This window comes from Chaetodon trifascialis, chromosome 3 (genome assembly GCF_039877785.1).
Source record: "Chaetodon trifascialis isolate fChaTrf1 chromosome 3, fChaTrf1.hap1, whole genome shotgun sequence".
Lineage (NCBI taxonomy): Eukaryota > Metazoa > Chordata > Actinopteri > Chaetodontiformes > Chaetodontidae > Chaetodon > Chaetodon trifascialis.
This window is the reverse complement of record NC_092058.1, coordinates 24,450,587-24,465,367: the sequence shown is the minus strand read 5'-3', so window position 1 is coordinate 24,465,367 and position 14,781 is coordinate 24,450,587. Positions and strand designations below refer to the sequence as shown.

Sequence of the window (14,781 nt, the reverse complement as noted above, 5' to 3'; positions counted from 1 at the left end):
TTGATAGAAATGTCTCAGATGGTGCTGTCTAGAGGGTCAAAATAGTAATCAAGGTATATTTTCTGTTGTTATTTGCATTCATAACTCTCATTCAACTGTCCTGTTGGTGTCCCTGCTGTCCTCAGGCCTTGGATGGCTTTCTGTTTGTGGTTAACCGAGAGGGCAGCATTGTGTTTGTGTCAGACAACGTGACCCAGTACCTACAGTACAAGCAGGAAGAGCTGATCAACACCAGCGTGTACAACATCATCCATGATGAGGACAGGGAGGAGTTTCACAAGAATCTCCCCAAGTCTAATGGTGAGACATGGGTTGATACATGCGTGGGTGCAAACACATTCAAGATCGTGCATTCCTAAATGTACGCTCAAACGTGGTCACTTACTCACACACGTGTGCTGAAATGATTGAACAGCTGAACATCTGACTGCTCTTACACACACACACACACACACACACACACACACACACACACACACACACACACACACACACACACACACACACACACACGGTCACCTGTTGCCTCTTTCTCTCCACAGCTCCAAATGGGGCATCATGGGGCGGAGAGGCACCCCGCCAGAAGAGCCACACCTTCAACTGTCGTATGCTGGTGAACTTTGTTCATGGTCAAACTCATGGGTTGTCCGAAGAGAGGTCTGGGGGCCAACGCTATGAGACGATGCAGTGTTTTGCGCTCACTCAGCCCCGGGCCATGATGGAGGAGGGAGAAGGTCTTTTTTTTTTTCATTAAGACATGAGAAAATACAACAAGTAAACATGTGACAATATCTTCATGTGCTCATGCAGAGGATTTGATACAACCAGCAGCTACAAAGTAGAACACATTTACATTTTCCAGTGATGTTCTTGGCTTATGTTTGTGTGTAGCTGTGCCCTCGCCTATATTTATTGGTCAGTTGTACTTAAATTTTGCAAATATTACACAAAAGTAAGCTTTTAAACATCCAGTTTCTCCTCCATTAGAGCCAAATCAAGACTTACCATTGCATTCTCTCTGCTCAGATTTGCAGTCATGTATGATCTGTGTGGCACGACGCATCATTGCAGTGGAGAGGACAGAGAGATTTAGCACTCGCCATGAACTGTCCGGTAAGTTTCCACTGTTACGCAAGTACTTTCCCCAAGTGTATTAATTTTGTGTGTGACATGACCTTTGGAAATGTTTTTGTTAAGCACATCAGCTAACAAAGGCCTTAGCCAAATTACCCAAGGTTATAAATGCTGTGTTAGGTGGCGGTGGTTGATAGTGTGTACTTGTCTCTTTTAGAAATAAACATTACTTCTACTACGACACTTTCATTACTTGCGCTGATCCAACAATATGACCTTTCAAGCCATGTCATTGTAGATCTTTAGAGATGTATATATTCCTACTACACTTAATTGCAAATATACACTACCTCTAGAGTTAATGCTTCTTTCTTTTTTTTTTTACCACCACTAGCCATTATTGTTCGTGTCATCCTAATGCTGCATCTTCTGTTGCAGGTAAACTGATTGAAATTGAACAGCAGAGCTCTCTTCACACCACTATGCGTCCAGGCTGGGAGGACCTGGTTAGGCGCTGCATGCAGATGTTCCTCCATCGAAGTGAGGGACAACCGTGGTCCTACAAACACCACTATCAAGATGGTACGTAGTTCTGCACCTTCACATCATCTAACCTCCCTTGTCACCATTAGTCAGTCACACCAAAACAATTACAGTAGCATAACATTATCATTACAAATTACATTACAGCTACACGGAAGCAGATGCTTACAAAGCAACATCATTTCCGCACTTGTTAAGATTCCCTAGAATTAGAGCATGGTCACAAACTTTGATAAAGGCATAATCTGCTATTAGGACATGAGGGCAGGTTTAAGCATTGTCAAGAAAGCAGCAATCACAAAAATATACAAGGAATGTAAGAGAATGCAAGTCACTACACTAAAGCTTTTGGTATGTGTGACACAGCTCTTGCTTGAATAAGAAGAAGCTCCCGCCATTAATGAGTAATGTACGCTGTAACAGAAGACATGACCAGATTTGTAGGACTCAATGAATAACACTCCTGACGTTATGGGGTCTGACATAGGATGGCCACACGGGTTACCAAGCATTTTCACAGTAGACAGTGAATGATAACTGTGCAGCGTTTCAACCAAACACTTTCTGTATTGTACCCTTTAGACCCGTGCCTATTCCATCCACACTTCTATCTAAACTGTAGATCTGTTTGTGCCTCCAGTGCACACAGTACTCTTAAATATGGGTGGGGTTGTTACTGGGGCTTCAGGGCTGATTCCTTTCACTTTTTCAGCAGTTGGGGAAAAACAGACATTTCTCTTGCCCTTGAAAAGCTGTAGCATTTATTAACTGACACACTGCAACCTACACTGTACATTTACTGCCAGATTGACAAATTACTGCTAATGTTTTCCTCTGCTTTCACCATCACTTTTCCACTCCTCACTCATTCAACCACACACTCGCTATGCACACATATTACGCACTGAGCTACACTACTCTTATAACAACAAGAACACGATGGGGGATATTGAATGTTCTTTGTTTTCAATATTGGTTGTTTATTTCAACAAGGAGACAAGCTTTATTTGAGAAAAGGCTGCAGGCAACAAGACACAAGACTTTTGTGAAAAAACAGGTTGTGAGAAATCACAGATGATAAGAGGACCCTGAGTGCTCCTTGTCTCTCTGACCAGTGAGTGGTCTGCAGTGTTTGAACTCCACATTTCGGTATCAGATTAGCTTGCTTGGAACCACAGAAGTAAAATTTTGTTCCACCTTTCTTATGTTCTCTATCACCAAATGAACAGCAGCCTCCGATCCTCTGAGCTGGCCTTCTTTGGCAAAATATCACAAGTTGTAATTTCTGTGTTAATTCAGTCAGCTTCACTGTAAAAGCTTTTAGACAGTGAACACTAGAAGGCTTTTCATACCAGAGCAGCGGCGTGGAAGGTGTATTTGTTACCAGTATCAACGACTGAACGTTAACTTTTTAATTTATTAAAAATCTGTGTTTATAGAAGTGGATCAATTTTCAAAAAGGGGAATTATAAAAGAAGTGTATCAAATGAAAAGTATACAAATAGGTGCATGTGAGTCATTCTTATTGTAGTTATAACTTCCAACGTGTCGTCAAGTTGAGGCACACCTTGTAACATGCTGCGATGTTAGGTGGAAAAAACATCTGTGTTGTGTCCGCATCACCGGCTAAATTGAAATTCAGCTTAAGTTCCTGGCACAACCGGCTGTTATATTAGCATTTGCTTTTTATGATGTTGTGCACATGCTTGTCCCATTGTCAGCTATGTTTGGGAGCTTTAATTCTCCTTTTTTCTGCTCCAGCTTTCCATAATGGCCATGCGGAGACCCCGCTCTACCGCTTTTCGCTGTCTGATGGCACCCCAGTCACAGCCCAGACCAGGAGTGACCTCTGCAGGAATCCCAGCACCAATGAGCCCCACTCTTTCCTCTCCACACACTTGCTGCAAAGGTGCGAATGCTGTAACAGTTGCATCTAGTAAAAATGATTGAACCTAAATTGGATGATTTTGTCACTGTGTTGTATGTGCTTTACTGTTGTCCATTAACAATTTTTGTTATTAACTGATTTTTCTTGTAGGGAGCAGAATGGTTATCGTGGGAACCAGGGTGGAGGCATGAGGCCTCAAAACATGGGTGTGAACAATCCCAACCAACAGATGAACATGGGTCCAGGAGGGGGCATGGGCATGAACCGGGGCTACAACATGGCTGAACAGGGCAACATGCCACAGAGAGGAGTGCCTCCGTACACTGGGGGCAACCGCATGAATCCCATGAACCAGATTAATCAAATGAATCCCATGAATCAGATGAGTCCCATGCATCAGATGAATCAAATGAATTCCATGCATCAGATGAACAACATGAGTCAGATGAATCAGATGAATTCCATGCATCCAGTGAACTCACCCATGAACTCGATGAACCAGATGGGGCCCATGAATCAGATGGGCCATCATGGCATGCATCAGCAGCAGCACCAACATCAGCAGATGGGTCAGTTCCATGGTGGTGGAGGCGGACCTGGGCCTGGAGGTGGAGGATATGGGATGGGGATGACCAGTCCGACCCAGGCCAGTCCAGGGATTAACGCTCAATCACACAATGTTATGGGTTCACCCAGAGTCCGAGGAAGCCCCAAGATGGGTGCCAGCCCCTTCTCTCCCGGAGGTATGAACCAAACTTTACTAGAACTCTTGAGAACTATCAACAACGTTTAAAACCCAAGTTCATTTGATGTATTGATCACAGCGTCTTAAGTCACACATTTTCTGACACTTGTGTTATTAATTACATGGATTGATGTCATGTCTCTGGTTGTTTCCTTTGCAGGTATGAACTCACCCATGAGCTCCAGTCACCCTGGTAACTCTGGAGGAGGAGGAGGAGGAGGAGGAGGAGGCACCACCTTCTCCAGCAGCTCTTTGAATGCCCTCCAAGCCATTAGTGAGGGTGTGGGCAATCCGATGCCCTCCCCCCTCACCTCTCCTCCCCCCCACAAGCCTGACAGCTCCCCAAGCATCAATTCCACCAACCAGGCAGCGGGGGGACTCTGTAAACTCCCATCCTACTCTGACTCCAAGAGCCCAGGCAGCTCACTGGGGGCTGGAGGAGAGCAGCAGTCTCAGCAGCACCCCCACACCCCCACCAGCGAGGGTCCTCCTGACAAGCCAGACAGTCAGGCGAGCAGAGAGGTGGGTCTGGCTGGGGGAGAATCCAACCGACGGGTCCCTGACAACAAGTGCCACAAGAAGCTTCTACAGCTCCTCACATCCCCTACAGATGAGCTGGTGCCACCTAATCACACACCATGCTCTGGGCCCAGTTCCATGCCTGAGGCTAAAGATGGGACAGTCGTCACCAGCCCCTCGTCCTCAACAGGAGTGTCCTCCTCTACAGGTGGGAATCATGGCGCTGTGTCCTCCTCAGGCAGCACGGGACATTTAACAAGTCAGTCACTGCAGGAGAAGCACAAGATCCTCCATAAGCTCCTACAGAATGGGAACACTCCTGACGAGGTGGCTCGCATCACAGCCGAGGCCACTGGGAAGAGCAGCCTGGATTCAGGGGCACCGGAGCCAGGGCCTGCAGCCACTGGAGGGGCTAGGGGGTCAGAGTCAAAGCAGGAGCAGCACAGCCCTAAGAAGGAGAAGCCCCATGCCCTTCTTCACTACCTCCTTAATAAGGATGACTCAAAAGAAGGTGGTGATATGAAGCCAAGGCTGGAGGAGCTGGAGGGGAGAGGAGCTCAGGGTGCAGGGGTCACCAGCTCTGACCCCCACTGCATGGATGGGAAGGTCAAGTTGGAGCCATCTGATGAGGTAAAGCTTTTGCTCAAAACAATTTGTTAAATGTACTTTAAAATGCCCTGTCGAACACTGGTTTCTAGTCATTCTTTTGTTGTCACTGCTCAGGCGGAGACTCTAGAGACCATTCTGGGTGTCCCAAGGAACAACTCTGGCTTCTACCCCGAACCAGACTCCAGAGCAGGGAAGGAAGTGGGAAACAAACCAGGAAATATGCCTGACAGTTTACATGGTAAGTCATTCAGTCTAATTGAGGATGTCATGTAATCAAAAACATCATTTCCACTGCATGGTATGGCTCGGCTCAGCTCAATCCAGTTTTGGTACAAGGTTTTTGTTTTTGTTTTTTTCCCAAGTACAGATTTTACACCCTCAATGTAGGAGGGATTCTTAGCTGATCATCATAGGGATGCCATGTAAACTGCTGTGAAAAATGGAGGATATTGATGACAACCATCACTCAAACTTTGTTTTCAGTCAGTCAGCAAGACAAAAGACTGCCGACAAAAACAGGAGAGTTTGGGAAATCCACGTGCCCACGATGAGACGACTGTGGTTGCTCTGTGTCAGGCAGGGAACAGTTCTAGTAATGATCCTCTCTGACCAATCAGTAGTCTGCAGTGCTTTCACTGGACCTTTAGTATCGGCTCACCTCATTTGGAACCTCAACCGTGGTGAGAGTAGAAAAAATAAAAAATAAAAAAAGTACCAGGTACCATCTACGACGTTTGTCATGCGAGAGGTATGACGGTGTAGTTGCTCCCATGTCAGCTTCAGTCTTAACAGTAGAACCTAAGTGTGTGAAGGTCTGTAATCTGATTTTGGGATTGTGTGTCTTTCAGAGGGGGAGAGAGGCCCCATGCCTCCTGTTCAGCGCGGTGCCTATCATAGAGCCTTGTCCATGGATGCCAAGCCCATAGGTGGAGAGGGAGCAGTAGGAGGCGGGCTGGCTGGGAGAAGGAATGTCCCCTGTCCCACGTTGGTCAAACAAGAGAACATGGATGCTCCGATACGAACTGGTCCCATTCCTAATGGCTATCCAGGAGGCATGGGTGTGTGTCCACCACGGGGGAATCCAACAAGTAACTTCAGCACTTATTTCTTTACATACCCAACACAGCCTGGCTTTCTGTTTTTTACTTTTTTAGTTAAACTCAAAGTTGAGAAGCTTAGGTTCTAGTATTCACTGTGTTGATAAACTTACTCATGAAACACTCAATGTTCATGGCCTTTGTGTTGTTCAGGAGTTATGGGCAGAGGAATGGGAATGCCCCAGCGCCCTCCCATGTCAGCCCCAGGGGATTGGGGGATGCCGAGATCCAGTGGTAGCCCTGTGGCCGGACCAGGACACCCTGGCATGGGTCGTTCTGGTCCAATGGCAGGACCCATGATCAACCGCTCCAACAGTGTACCTGCAAACACCAGGTCTATGCTGCAGCAGCAACTCATGGATATGGGTATGTCTCATTTCTCTGTTGTAGAGTGTGAATCTGTAACTAGTGAGTGTTTGGCACTTTTACTTAATTGGTGTATAATATGATGAAGTAATGTAAATATTTGAATGGGAATCATTTTCTGGAAACTGACTGGTGGATGGTTTGACTAATTGTTTCCACTCTATGTTGATCGTATCACCATTATCACGGCTGCAGGTACCAATGAAGGCAGTATGGGTATGAGTCGGTTTGGTGGACATGGACCCCCACCTCAGTCCCCCTCCTGGCCAGACTCTGCTATGGGAATGGATAGACCACAGAGGAACACAAACAGGTAAACCTTCTGCATGTGTCCCAACCCTATCCCTCTTGTTTTTGGTTTAACTTAGGAGACCTCAAGGTGAATTCAGAAGCTGACAGTAATAATGTCTGTGTCTGCAGTCTCATTTTCTTTAAGTGACTCTCGTGTGTCATTTGTTGTGGTAGGGAACAGTTCGGACACCCCCTGGAAGAGCTGCTGGGGCCCCTGGCCAACAGCGAGGGCCCGAGTGATGAACGGGCTCTTCTTGACCAGCTGGACTCTCTGCTCAATACCGCTGATGTCATTGCTCTGCAGGAGATAGACAGAGCCCTAGGAATCCCTGAAATTGTAGGCCAGGTACAGGGCACACTACAGATAACTGAATTCTGTATTGCATCCACTCTTCTTGTTAACAGGAAATGGTAACACATTACCAGTATTGGCACAAATAGGGCATGGGTCCCAATTAACTTGTGGTTCTCATGCAGGTGTTTTATGTGTTTATGTGTTTTATGTCTGTGCTCTGGCAGTAGTTTGGTTATGAATACCCATATTCAGCATTGTGTTGATATTGCAATAAGATAACTAGCATGGCATGCAACTTCTCTTTACCTCAGACCCAGGGACCTGAAGGCCACCAGCAGGGCCACGATCAAGGCCAGGGACCGTGCCCACCATCAGAGCCTTTCCCAGGGCCGGACTCCTCTATAGGCATGGACCAAAAACCCATGTATAACCAAGGCTACCCTGGGCCCCCTGGTCCCCCTTCTGTGGGCATGCAGCCTGGTTATGGTGGCAACACGATGCAAGGCCAGTCTCCTGGAGGCTTCAACCCCATGATGAATCAAATGGGCCAGACAGGGGGCTTTCCTGGCATGGCAAACATGGGCAACCCCCGTGCAAACATGATGCGACCCCGTATGATGACTGCCACCAAGCCTCTCCGATTGCAGCTGCAGCAGAGACTGCAGGGACAGCAGGTGATCATGCAGACGCACATACACACCATCCATGTTGTCAGATTTAAGAATACAGCAGCTTGTGTTCTCTGAGACGTTGTGGCTTCTTGGATGCTTTGTCAATAGTGAAAATTAAAAGATGAAGATTGGCATATTGAACTGGCTTTATCTTGTCTCATATGGCAGTTCATGAATCAGACCCGACAAGGCATGAAGATGGACCATACCCCTGGGGGAAACCCTGCCATGCATCCAGGCATGCAGCCTGGCATGCAGCCTGCAGGCATGGGTGGTCAGGTATGTAGTCAGTCACTTCTGTTGTAGTGTGCATTCACTTGCCATGTTGCTAGTAACACCAGTCAAGTCACCATTTGTAGAATTAAGGTCGAAGTGTTGATGTTTGTCTGCAGCCTGGTTTCCTGAACGCCCAGATGATGGCTCAGCGCAGCAGGGAGATGATGACCATCTCCCAGATGAGAAGGCAGCGGATGATGATGCTAATGCAGCAGCAGCAGCAACAGCAGCAACAACAACAGCAACAACAGCAGGGGCAGGGGGCAGCAGGAGGTTTCAGCCCTCCACCAAATGTCACTGCACCAGGAGGCATGGACAGCCCCATGGGAGGCCCCCCCATGAACCAGGCTGGACAGCAGGGCTTCAACTATGGAGGTAATTATGGTGAGTTGACTGACATGGAGTATCATTTCCTGTTGGATCTTCAAACTTCACACTCATGACTCTTTACTTGTTCTTGTTCACTGTTCACTGTTGTTGTACTTGCAGGGATGAACCAGCAGGGGGACCCATCATTCATGGCTCCAGGTAGCAGCCCACCAGGAAACATGATGCAAGGACGAATGGCAGGCCCTCCTCAGAACAGCATGATGCCAGGGATGCAGGGCAATCCACAAGGAGGGCCCATGTACCCACCTGGAGACATGAAAGGCTGGCCACAAGGCGGCATGCCACGCAACAGGTATGTAGTCTCCACCTTCCTTAAGCAAAATTACTTAGTCATCAGTTATTCAGCTGTAGGTTTGTAGGTTGAGGATCACTAATTTATCAGCACGCTCAAAGAGGCTTACCCTCGAGTGACATTTCTAAAAAGTGCAGCGGTAAATGACTTGTATCACAGCTTCTTTTATTTCTCTGGTTTTCTAGCTCCTATCCCCAGCAACAGTTCCCTCAGCAGGGCAACCAGGGCCAGTTTGGACCTATGATGATGAACAACTCCATGGGTGGACCCGGGCCAGTCAGCGGGGCAGGTACAGGACAGATGGGCCAAATGCCAGGACAGAGGCACGGCCAGATGCAGGGCCAAATGGGCATGAACCCCATGGGAATGGGCAGAATGCCAATGGGACCTGATCAGGTAGGTAATCATTTGACACACAGGAGTAAAGTGGTTTTATGTGAAGCTCAGTTGAAAGATAACATAGGCATGTAAAGGATTTTTGTCAACCCCAAGGAGGGTTCACACATCTCACTGTGTTTCTGTCTCTGCAGAAGTATTGCTGAAGACCCGTGATTGACAGCAGAATCTGGAGCCTTTTGGCTATAGTAGAGCGGTCTGAGCCCCAAGAAGACACACACACACACACACACACACACACACACACACACACACACACACACACACACACACACACACACACACACACACACACACACACACACACACACACACACAGATAGTAGGAGTTCTCCAGCCTGAAATATGACGCAGGAGACTCTGCACAACACATTGCTTTTACTAGAGGAAGTGGGCTTCAAGGACAAACTTGTGCTGGTCTTCAGCACCAACTGAAGCCTCACATACTGGTGATACACAAACACAAAGTGTCAGTTTGTGTGTGATCATGTGAACAACCTGGAGCTGTTGGGCAGTATTCAGTGTCACGGCCAGGCTGCAGAACGGGACTATGGTACAACTGGCTGTGGTGGCACTTTACCTGGAAGCTTCTGTGTGGAATAAAGATTGATGCAATAGTTCTTCATCATTACAGCCTTACTAGAGATTCAATGCCTTCACAACAATGGTTTCTGTTTTCTTATCCTTTGGATGCGCCTCATTCTTGAAGTCATTGGAAGCTATAAGCACACAGTTTACTATGTTATGCAGATTGGAGCAATAAGTCTTGCCTCTCTACTTTAGACTGTAACTGAGCATCATAACCCCTGTTATAAGCAAACAAATGGTACTGCAGTATTAGATGTCTCAAATGTCCTCTGTGAATATGAATTGTAAATATTCTACAAAATATATCAAACATGCTTTTTAAAGGCCCATTATTGCACAAAGTATGAGACCTGGTTGTATTTTTGTGTCCCATAGGTCAATACTGATTTGGTTAATTTGCTTTTTTTATGCCTTGCAAATATTGCAGGTGTGTTTGGGTTTTCTTTCCCTCGTTTGTCATTTTCTGAATGCTGTAGTTTTAAATTCCCCCCCCCCCCCCCCCAAAAAAGTCATGTATTTCATGTTTTAGCGAGGCACTTTTACTTGTGATAAGTATCTGATGAGTTGAAGGTTTGAGCTTTCACACAGTCAGAGGTTCATGGGAAGGCAGAGGAGGTGAACCCTGTCAGGGCAGTCGATGACATAAAATGATATGATTTTGTTGGGTTCTGTGTGAGGTGAGCTGGAAGGAGTTTTGTCTGCCATACAGTGAGGACGCCCCACCAGCTCTGTCTGTCAAGTGTTTTTTTGTTTTTTAATTCACACGATCTTCTTTTGACTGTTATTCTCAACTCGCTGAATCTACCTTCTCAACATGCGCAATCCAAAGATATTTTTCCACATCTCTGTATAGATTCTGAGGTTCCTGGTGTACATTTTTTATATGAGTTATATTAGTCTGATGGTAAATGGGTACATATCATGGATCTGTAAAAGCATATGATAGTTATGTACTGTAAGCGTAAAGGGCACGGGGCTCAGTTGTTTGCAGTGGGACGAATCGGTGCAGTGCGAAGAGGGCTGGAAACTCCCAACCCCACAGCAGAAGGTTTTTACATCCAGAAAAAAAACGAAGCATGTTTTGCTGTGAAAGAGAAATATCAATGGAATGAAATCCATTTTAAGACATATCAATATCTCTTCTATTTTTCAGGAAACAACTTCGTTTTGTCCAGATTTTGTTACTTCAGGAAAAAGGAACTTTGTAGAGTTTGAATGAAGTGCAAAAAGAGGCAGGAGATCATTTTTTTTGTTTTTCTTTGTTTGGAGGTAAGATAAGCTGTCATTTTACAGGATGTATATTACAGATTTTTTCTTTTGATGTTGATATTGATGTAAATACAAATTTCTATTTAAACACTCATGACTCTAGCTCTCTGACTGTCTTCTGACGCTGACCACAAGCAGTGATTCATCTGTGCGGTTTCCTCAGTCGGTCTTTAGTAACGGAACATATCAGCCAGCATATTGTAATGACTAAGTAATCACTTTGGTCAAACAAAACTGGTGAGGGCTTTCAGGTGATTGGAAGAAACCAATGAAAGACTGATCCATTCCAATTTTAGATGTAACATCTTCTGTCGGAGGAAAAGCTGCTTTGGTCTGATTTTCAATATTACACCCTGCTTAGATCATAATGTGGAAAACTTTAATAAAATTGCTTATTGTAACTTAAAAAGCCCTTAACAATATGATGCACCAACTTCCTTTTCACTTAGATCCAGTATGTAGGATTTAGTGCCATCTAACGGCGAGGTTCCAGATTGCAACTAACTGAATACCCCTCGCTTTACTCTTCTCCTTCCAGTCGTGTAGGACAGGCATGTCCAAACTATTCCACAAAGGGCTGAGTGGCTGAAGGTTTTCTTTCCAACCTAGCAGCAGCACACCAGACTTGACTCATTTCATCAGCTGATCCCAGTCTTCAGACAGCTGATTGGTCAGACTGCATCCTCTTGATTGGTTGGAGGAAAAACCTGCCGCCACACAGCCCTTTGTGGAATAGTTTGGACATGCCTGGTGTAGGAGAACATACAGTGACCACAAAACTCACCAACAGTGTGAAAGGAGCTCTGTGTTTGGTTTGTCCATTCTGAGCTACTGTAGGAACAAGGTGGTGCAACAATGCAGAGTCTGTACAAGAGGACCCATTCCCTCTGTAGGTATGAAGAGCTGATTGTAAGGCAACAAAAACCACAACAGCTCTTATTTTTAGGTGATTATATACCAATGAAAACATAGATATGAATATTATATTCCATTTCTGACAATAAATCCCCCTGAATCTTACACACCGGTCCTTTAAGTAAGACTAAGTGAAAATAGGGATAGAACCATACACACGGCAAATGTTTGAGAAGAGATGTGATCTTTTACTCAAGTGAAAGTTGGAATAGTGTATTATATAAATATTCCTTTAAAATTCAAGTAAAAAGTATCATTGGCTTCAAAAATTCAAAGTAAAATTACATAATATGCAGAAAAAAAGTCCTCTGTGAGTGATATATTGTCACACCATTAGGCTGTGAATACTAATCATCAGTAGCATTTTATTGTTGTAGCTGGATGCAGGCCAAAAAAGTCGAGTACCACAGGTTTAATCTTAAACAATATGTTATTTTAAAATATTAACAAATGTCTTATACCTATTCTAATCAGCAAGTAATAAGTAATGGCAGCTGTCAAGTATCATTATTACCCTCTGACATGCAGCACAGTACAAGTAGAAATGCAGCAGTGTGGAAGTGTAAAGTAGCATCAAAGGGAAATACTCGGGTGAAGTGCAAGTACCTCAAAATTGTACTTATGTCACACTGTCAAGGCAGATTTAGGGGGATGCATTTATAAAGACAAACAATAGAGTGCATTTTTATCTTATAGCTGTATTGCTGGGTAGTTTGATAACACTGCAATGCAGTGACTGCATCATATTTTTAGATAATCAAATGATTGCAGTGTGAAGGTCATAGCACAATACCACATAGTACCACCAAACTGTACTTCAGCACAGTAACAACTTTAAAAGGAATTTGACATTATCAACAGACATTTTATAGGAATAGACACGACAGTAGCAGCATCGTATGACCTGATTTTTTCATTCACTTTGGCCAGAAGGTGGCGCCGTTGTCCAACAATGTCTTCTCCAGCCTCTCAGTCGCCTCACAAAACAGCGACAGCAGCCTGCACACCCTGCGAAAGACTGCAATCCATTTCATGCTCACAAGAGGGCGCTAAGCACCAGAGAGTTGATGTAAGGACTAAGATGTTCGATTCCTGTAAATAGACTGGTATTAAATCAATAAAAATAATTAAGAATGAAGCAAATCTAAAATCCAAGACGCAGGCCTAATTGGATTGAATGGTAATAAAAGCACAGACTTATTATGGAGGCAACAGTAGCCTGGTCTTCATTTTCTCCACAGCTCCAGCACATTACATAAGAGGGATTTGAACGTGCCTTATAGATAATTATACGTGATTAGAAATACAGAGGCAACGCGATGAATGATTTTTCTCTGTAAAGGAAAACATGAAGGAATTGTATACCTTAAACAAATCTGTTCGACCACTTGTGGACGCTTCTACAACAGCTCAAGCACTGTTGGTTTATTAAAAAGAAGAAGAAGAAAAGCGTATGTATTAATAGCAAATTTATAACATACGACTGTACTGTGGGAATCTCTACCCGAGAGCAGCTCTCTCTCTCCCTCTCTCTCGGAGTGTTGGCGTGGTTCCCGGCCCATCTGCGGCCTGGCCCGTGGATTACTGTTTGTTAATGTTTCAATCAGCTGTGTGTTGAGGAATGTGGAGCTATTTAACCTGAACTTCCCCAGGTGTGCCGAGGCGCCGCTCAGTCTGGGCCCCGCCGCCCTCCCCTGCCCTTGGCACAAAGCTATCACACAAACACAATCACACACTGGCCACGCCGGGGCTGCAGCTGTGCGCATCGCACCGCAGGGAAATGGGAAAAACATTGCACCAGGGAGACAGAATAAATCTTATAACGAATCGCCTCGCCAAAGCCAGTTTAACCCCTGCAGCGCCAGGAGAGACTTACACTGCTGATTTACACGGTAACATATTGGAACACCACATTTAAATGGATTTTTTTTTTTTCTTTTTTTAATGGAGTGAAACACGCTTTTTTTTTTCTTATTTCATTTTCTCTCCTAATAAACCATCTCACGTCGCTTTATCGTTGACAGTAATTTGTTAGAACACCTAGAATCTTAAATCCACTTAAAAAACATTTATCCTCACTGCGATGATTTCATGTCAATTAAACCTCTCTTTCAAAAAATCTGTCCCCATTTGTCAAGATCTTCAGACTTGACGGTTTAAAAGTGAGACTTCCTCTTGTAATGCGATACGGTAATGACCCAGAGAGAGGCAAATTACCAACTTAACTGGCTACAAGCCATTATGATGACCACCAGCTTTGGTTTTATGTTACTTGAATGACTTAACAGCTTCATCGAGGTGCAGCACTTTTTAGTGACAGCCACTCTACACTCCCCCTGCACTCCAGTCAGCAACAAGATAAGATGATCAGATGGAAATGAGTGGGCCTGCTATTAATCCCAGTGATGATAAGGCTATAACAGCCCATAATAACCACCAAAGTGACATGTTTTACAACCCTGGTTCTATTTTTTGTTAAAGAATCAACACTGAATCTCCTCATGTATGGTATAATACCACATATTCTCTCATTCACACACACAATGACACAGAAGGA

General features: G+C 44.9%; 1 protein-coding gene across 2 annotated transcripts in view; it reads left to right on the top strand.

The window, feature by feature from the left end:
- LOC139328872 (nuclear receptor coactivator 3-like) overlaps positions 1-11,400 on the top strand; it is a 33,268-nt gene extending 21,868 nt beyond the window's left edge. The window contains exons 6-23 of one of the 2 annotated variants that reach the window (XM_070958941.1): positions 126-300; positions 543-734; positions 1,027-1,113; positions 1,513-1,656; positions 3,379-3,526; positions 3,656-4,248; positions 4,411-5,399; positions 5,493-5,616; positions 6,227-6,466; positions 6,629-6,841; positions 7,037-7,154; positions 7,307-7,478; positions 7,739-8,101; positions 8,267-8,377; positions 8,491-8,749; positions 8,864-9,056; positions 9,242-9,452; positions 9,587-11,400. In XM_070958941.1, coding sequence (XP_070815042.1) covers positions 126-300; positions 543-734; positions 1,027-1,113; positions 1,513-1,656; positions 3,379-3,526; positions 3,656-4,248; positions 4,411-5,399; positions 5,493-5,616; positions 6,227-6,466; positions 6,629-6,841; positions 7,037-7,154; positions 7,307-7,478; positions 7,739-8,101; positions 8,267-8,377; positions 8,491-8,749; positions 8,864-9,056; positions 9,242-9,452; positions 9,587-9,598 — 4,344 coding nt within the window. In that variant the 3' untranslated portion in view covers positions 9,599-11,400. Of the gene's footprint in view, positions 1-125; positions 301-542; positions 735-1,026; positions 1,114-1,512; positions 1,657-3,378; positions 3,527-3,655; positions 4,249-4,410; positions 5,400-5,492; positions 5,617-6,226; positions 6,467-6,628; positions 6,842-7,036; positions 7,155-7,306; positions 7,479-7,738; positions 8,102-8,266; positions 8,378-8,490; positions 8,759-8,863; positions 9,057-9,241; positions 9,453-9,586 lie in introns of both variants that reach the window. The other variant, XM_070958940.1, reaches the window with a different exon arrangement.
- The last annotated feature ends 3,381 nt before the right edge of the window (positions 11,401-14,781 follow it).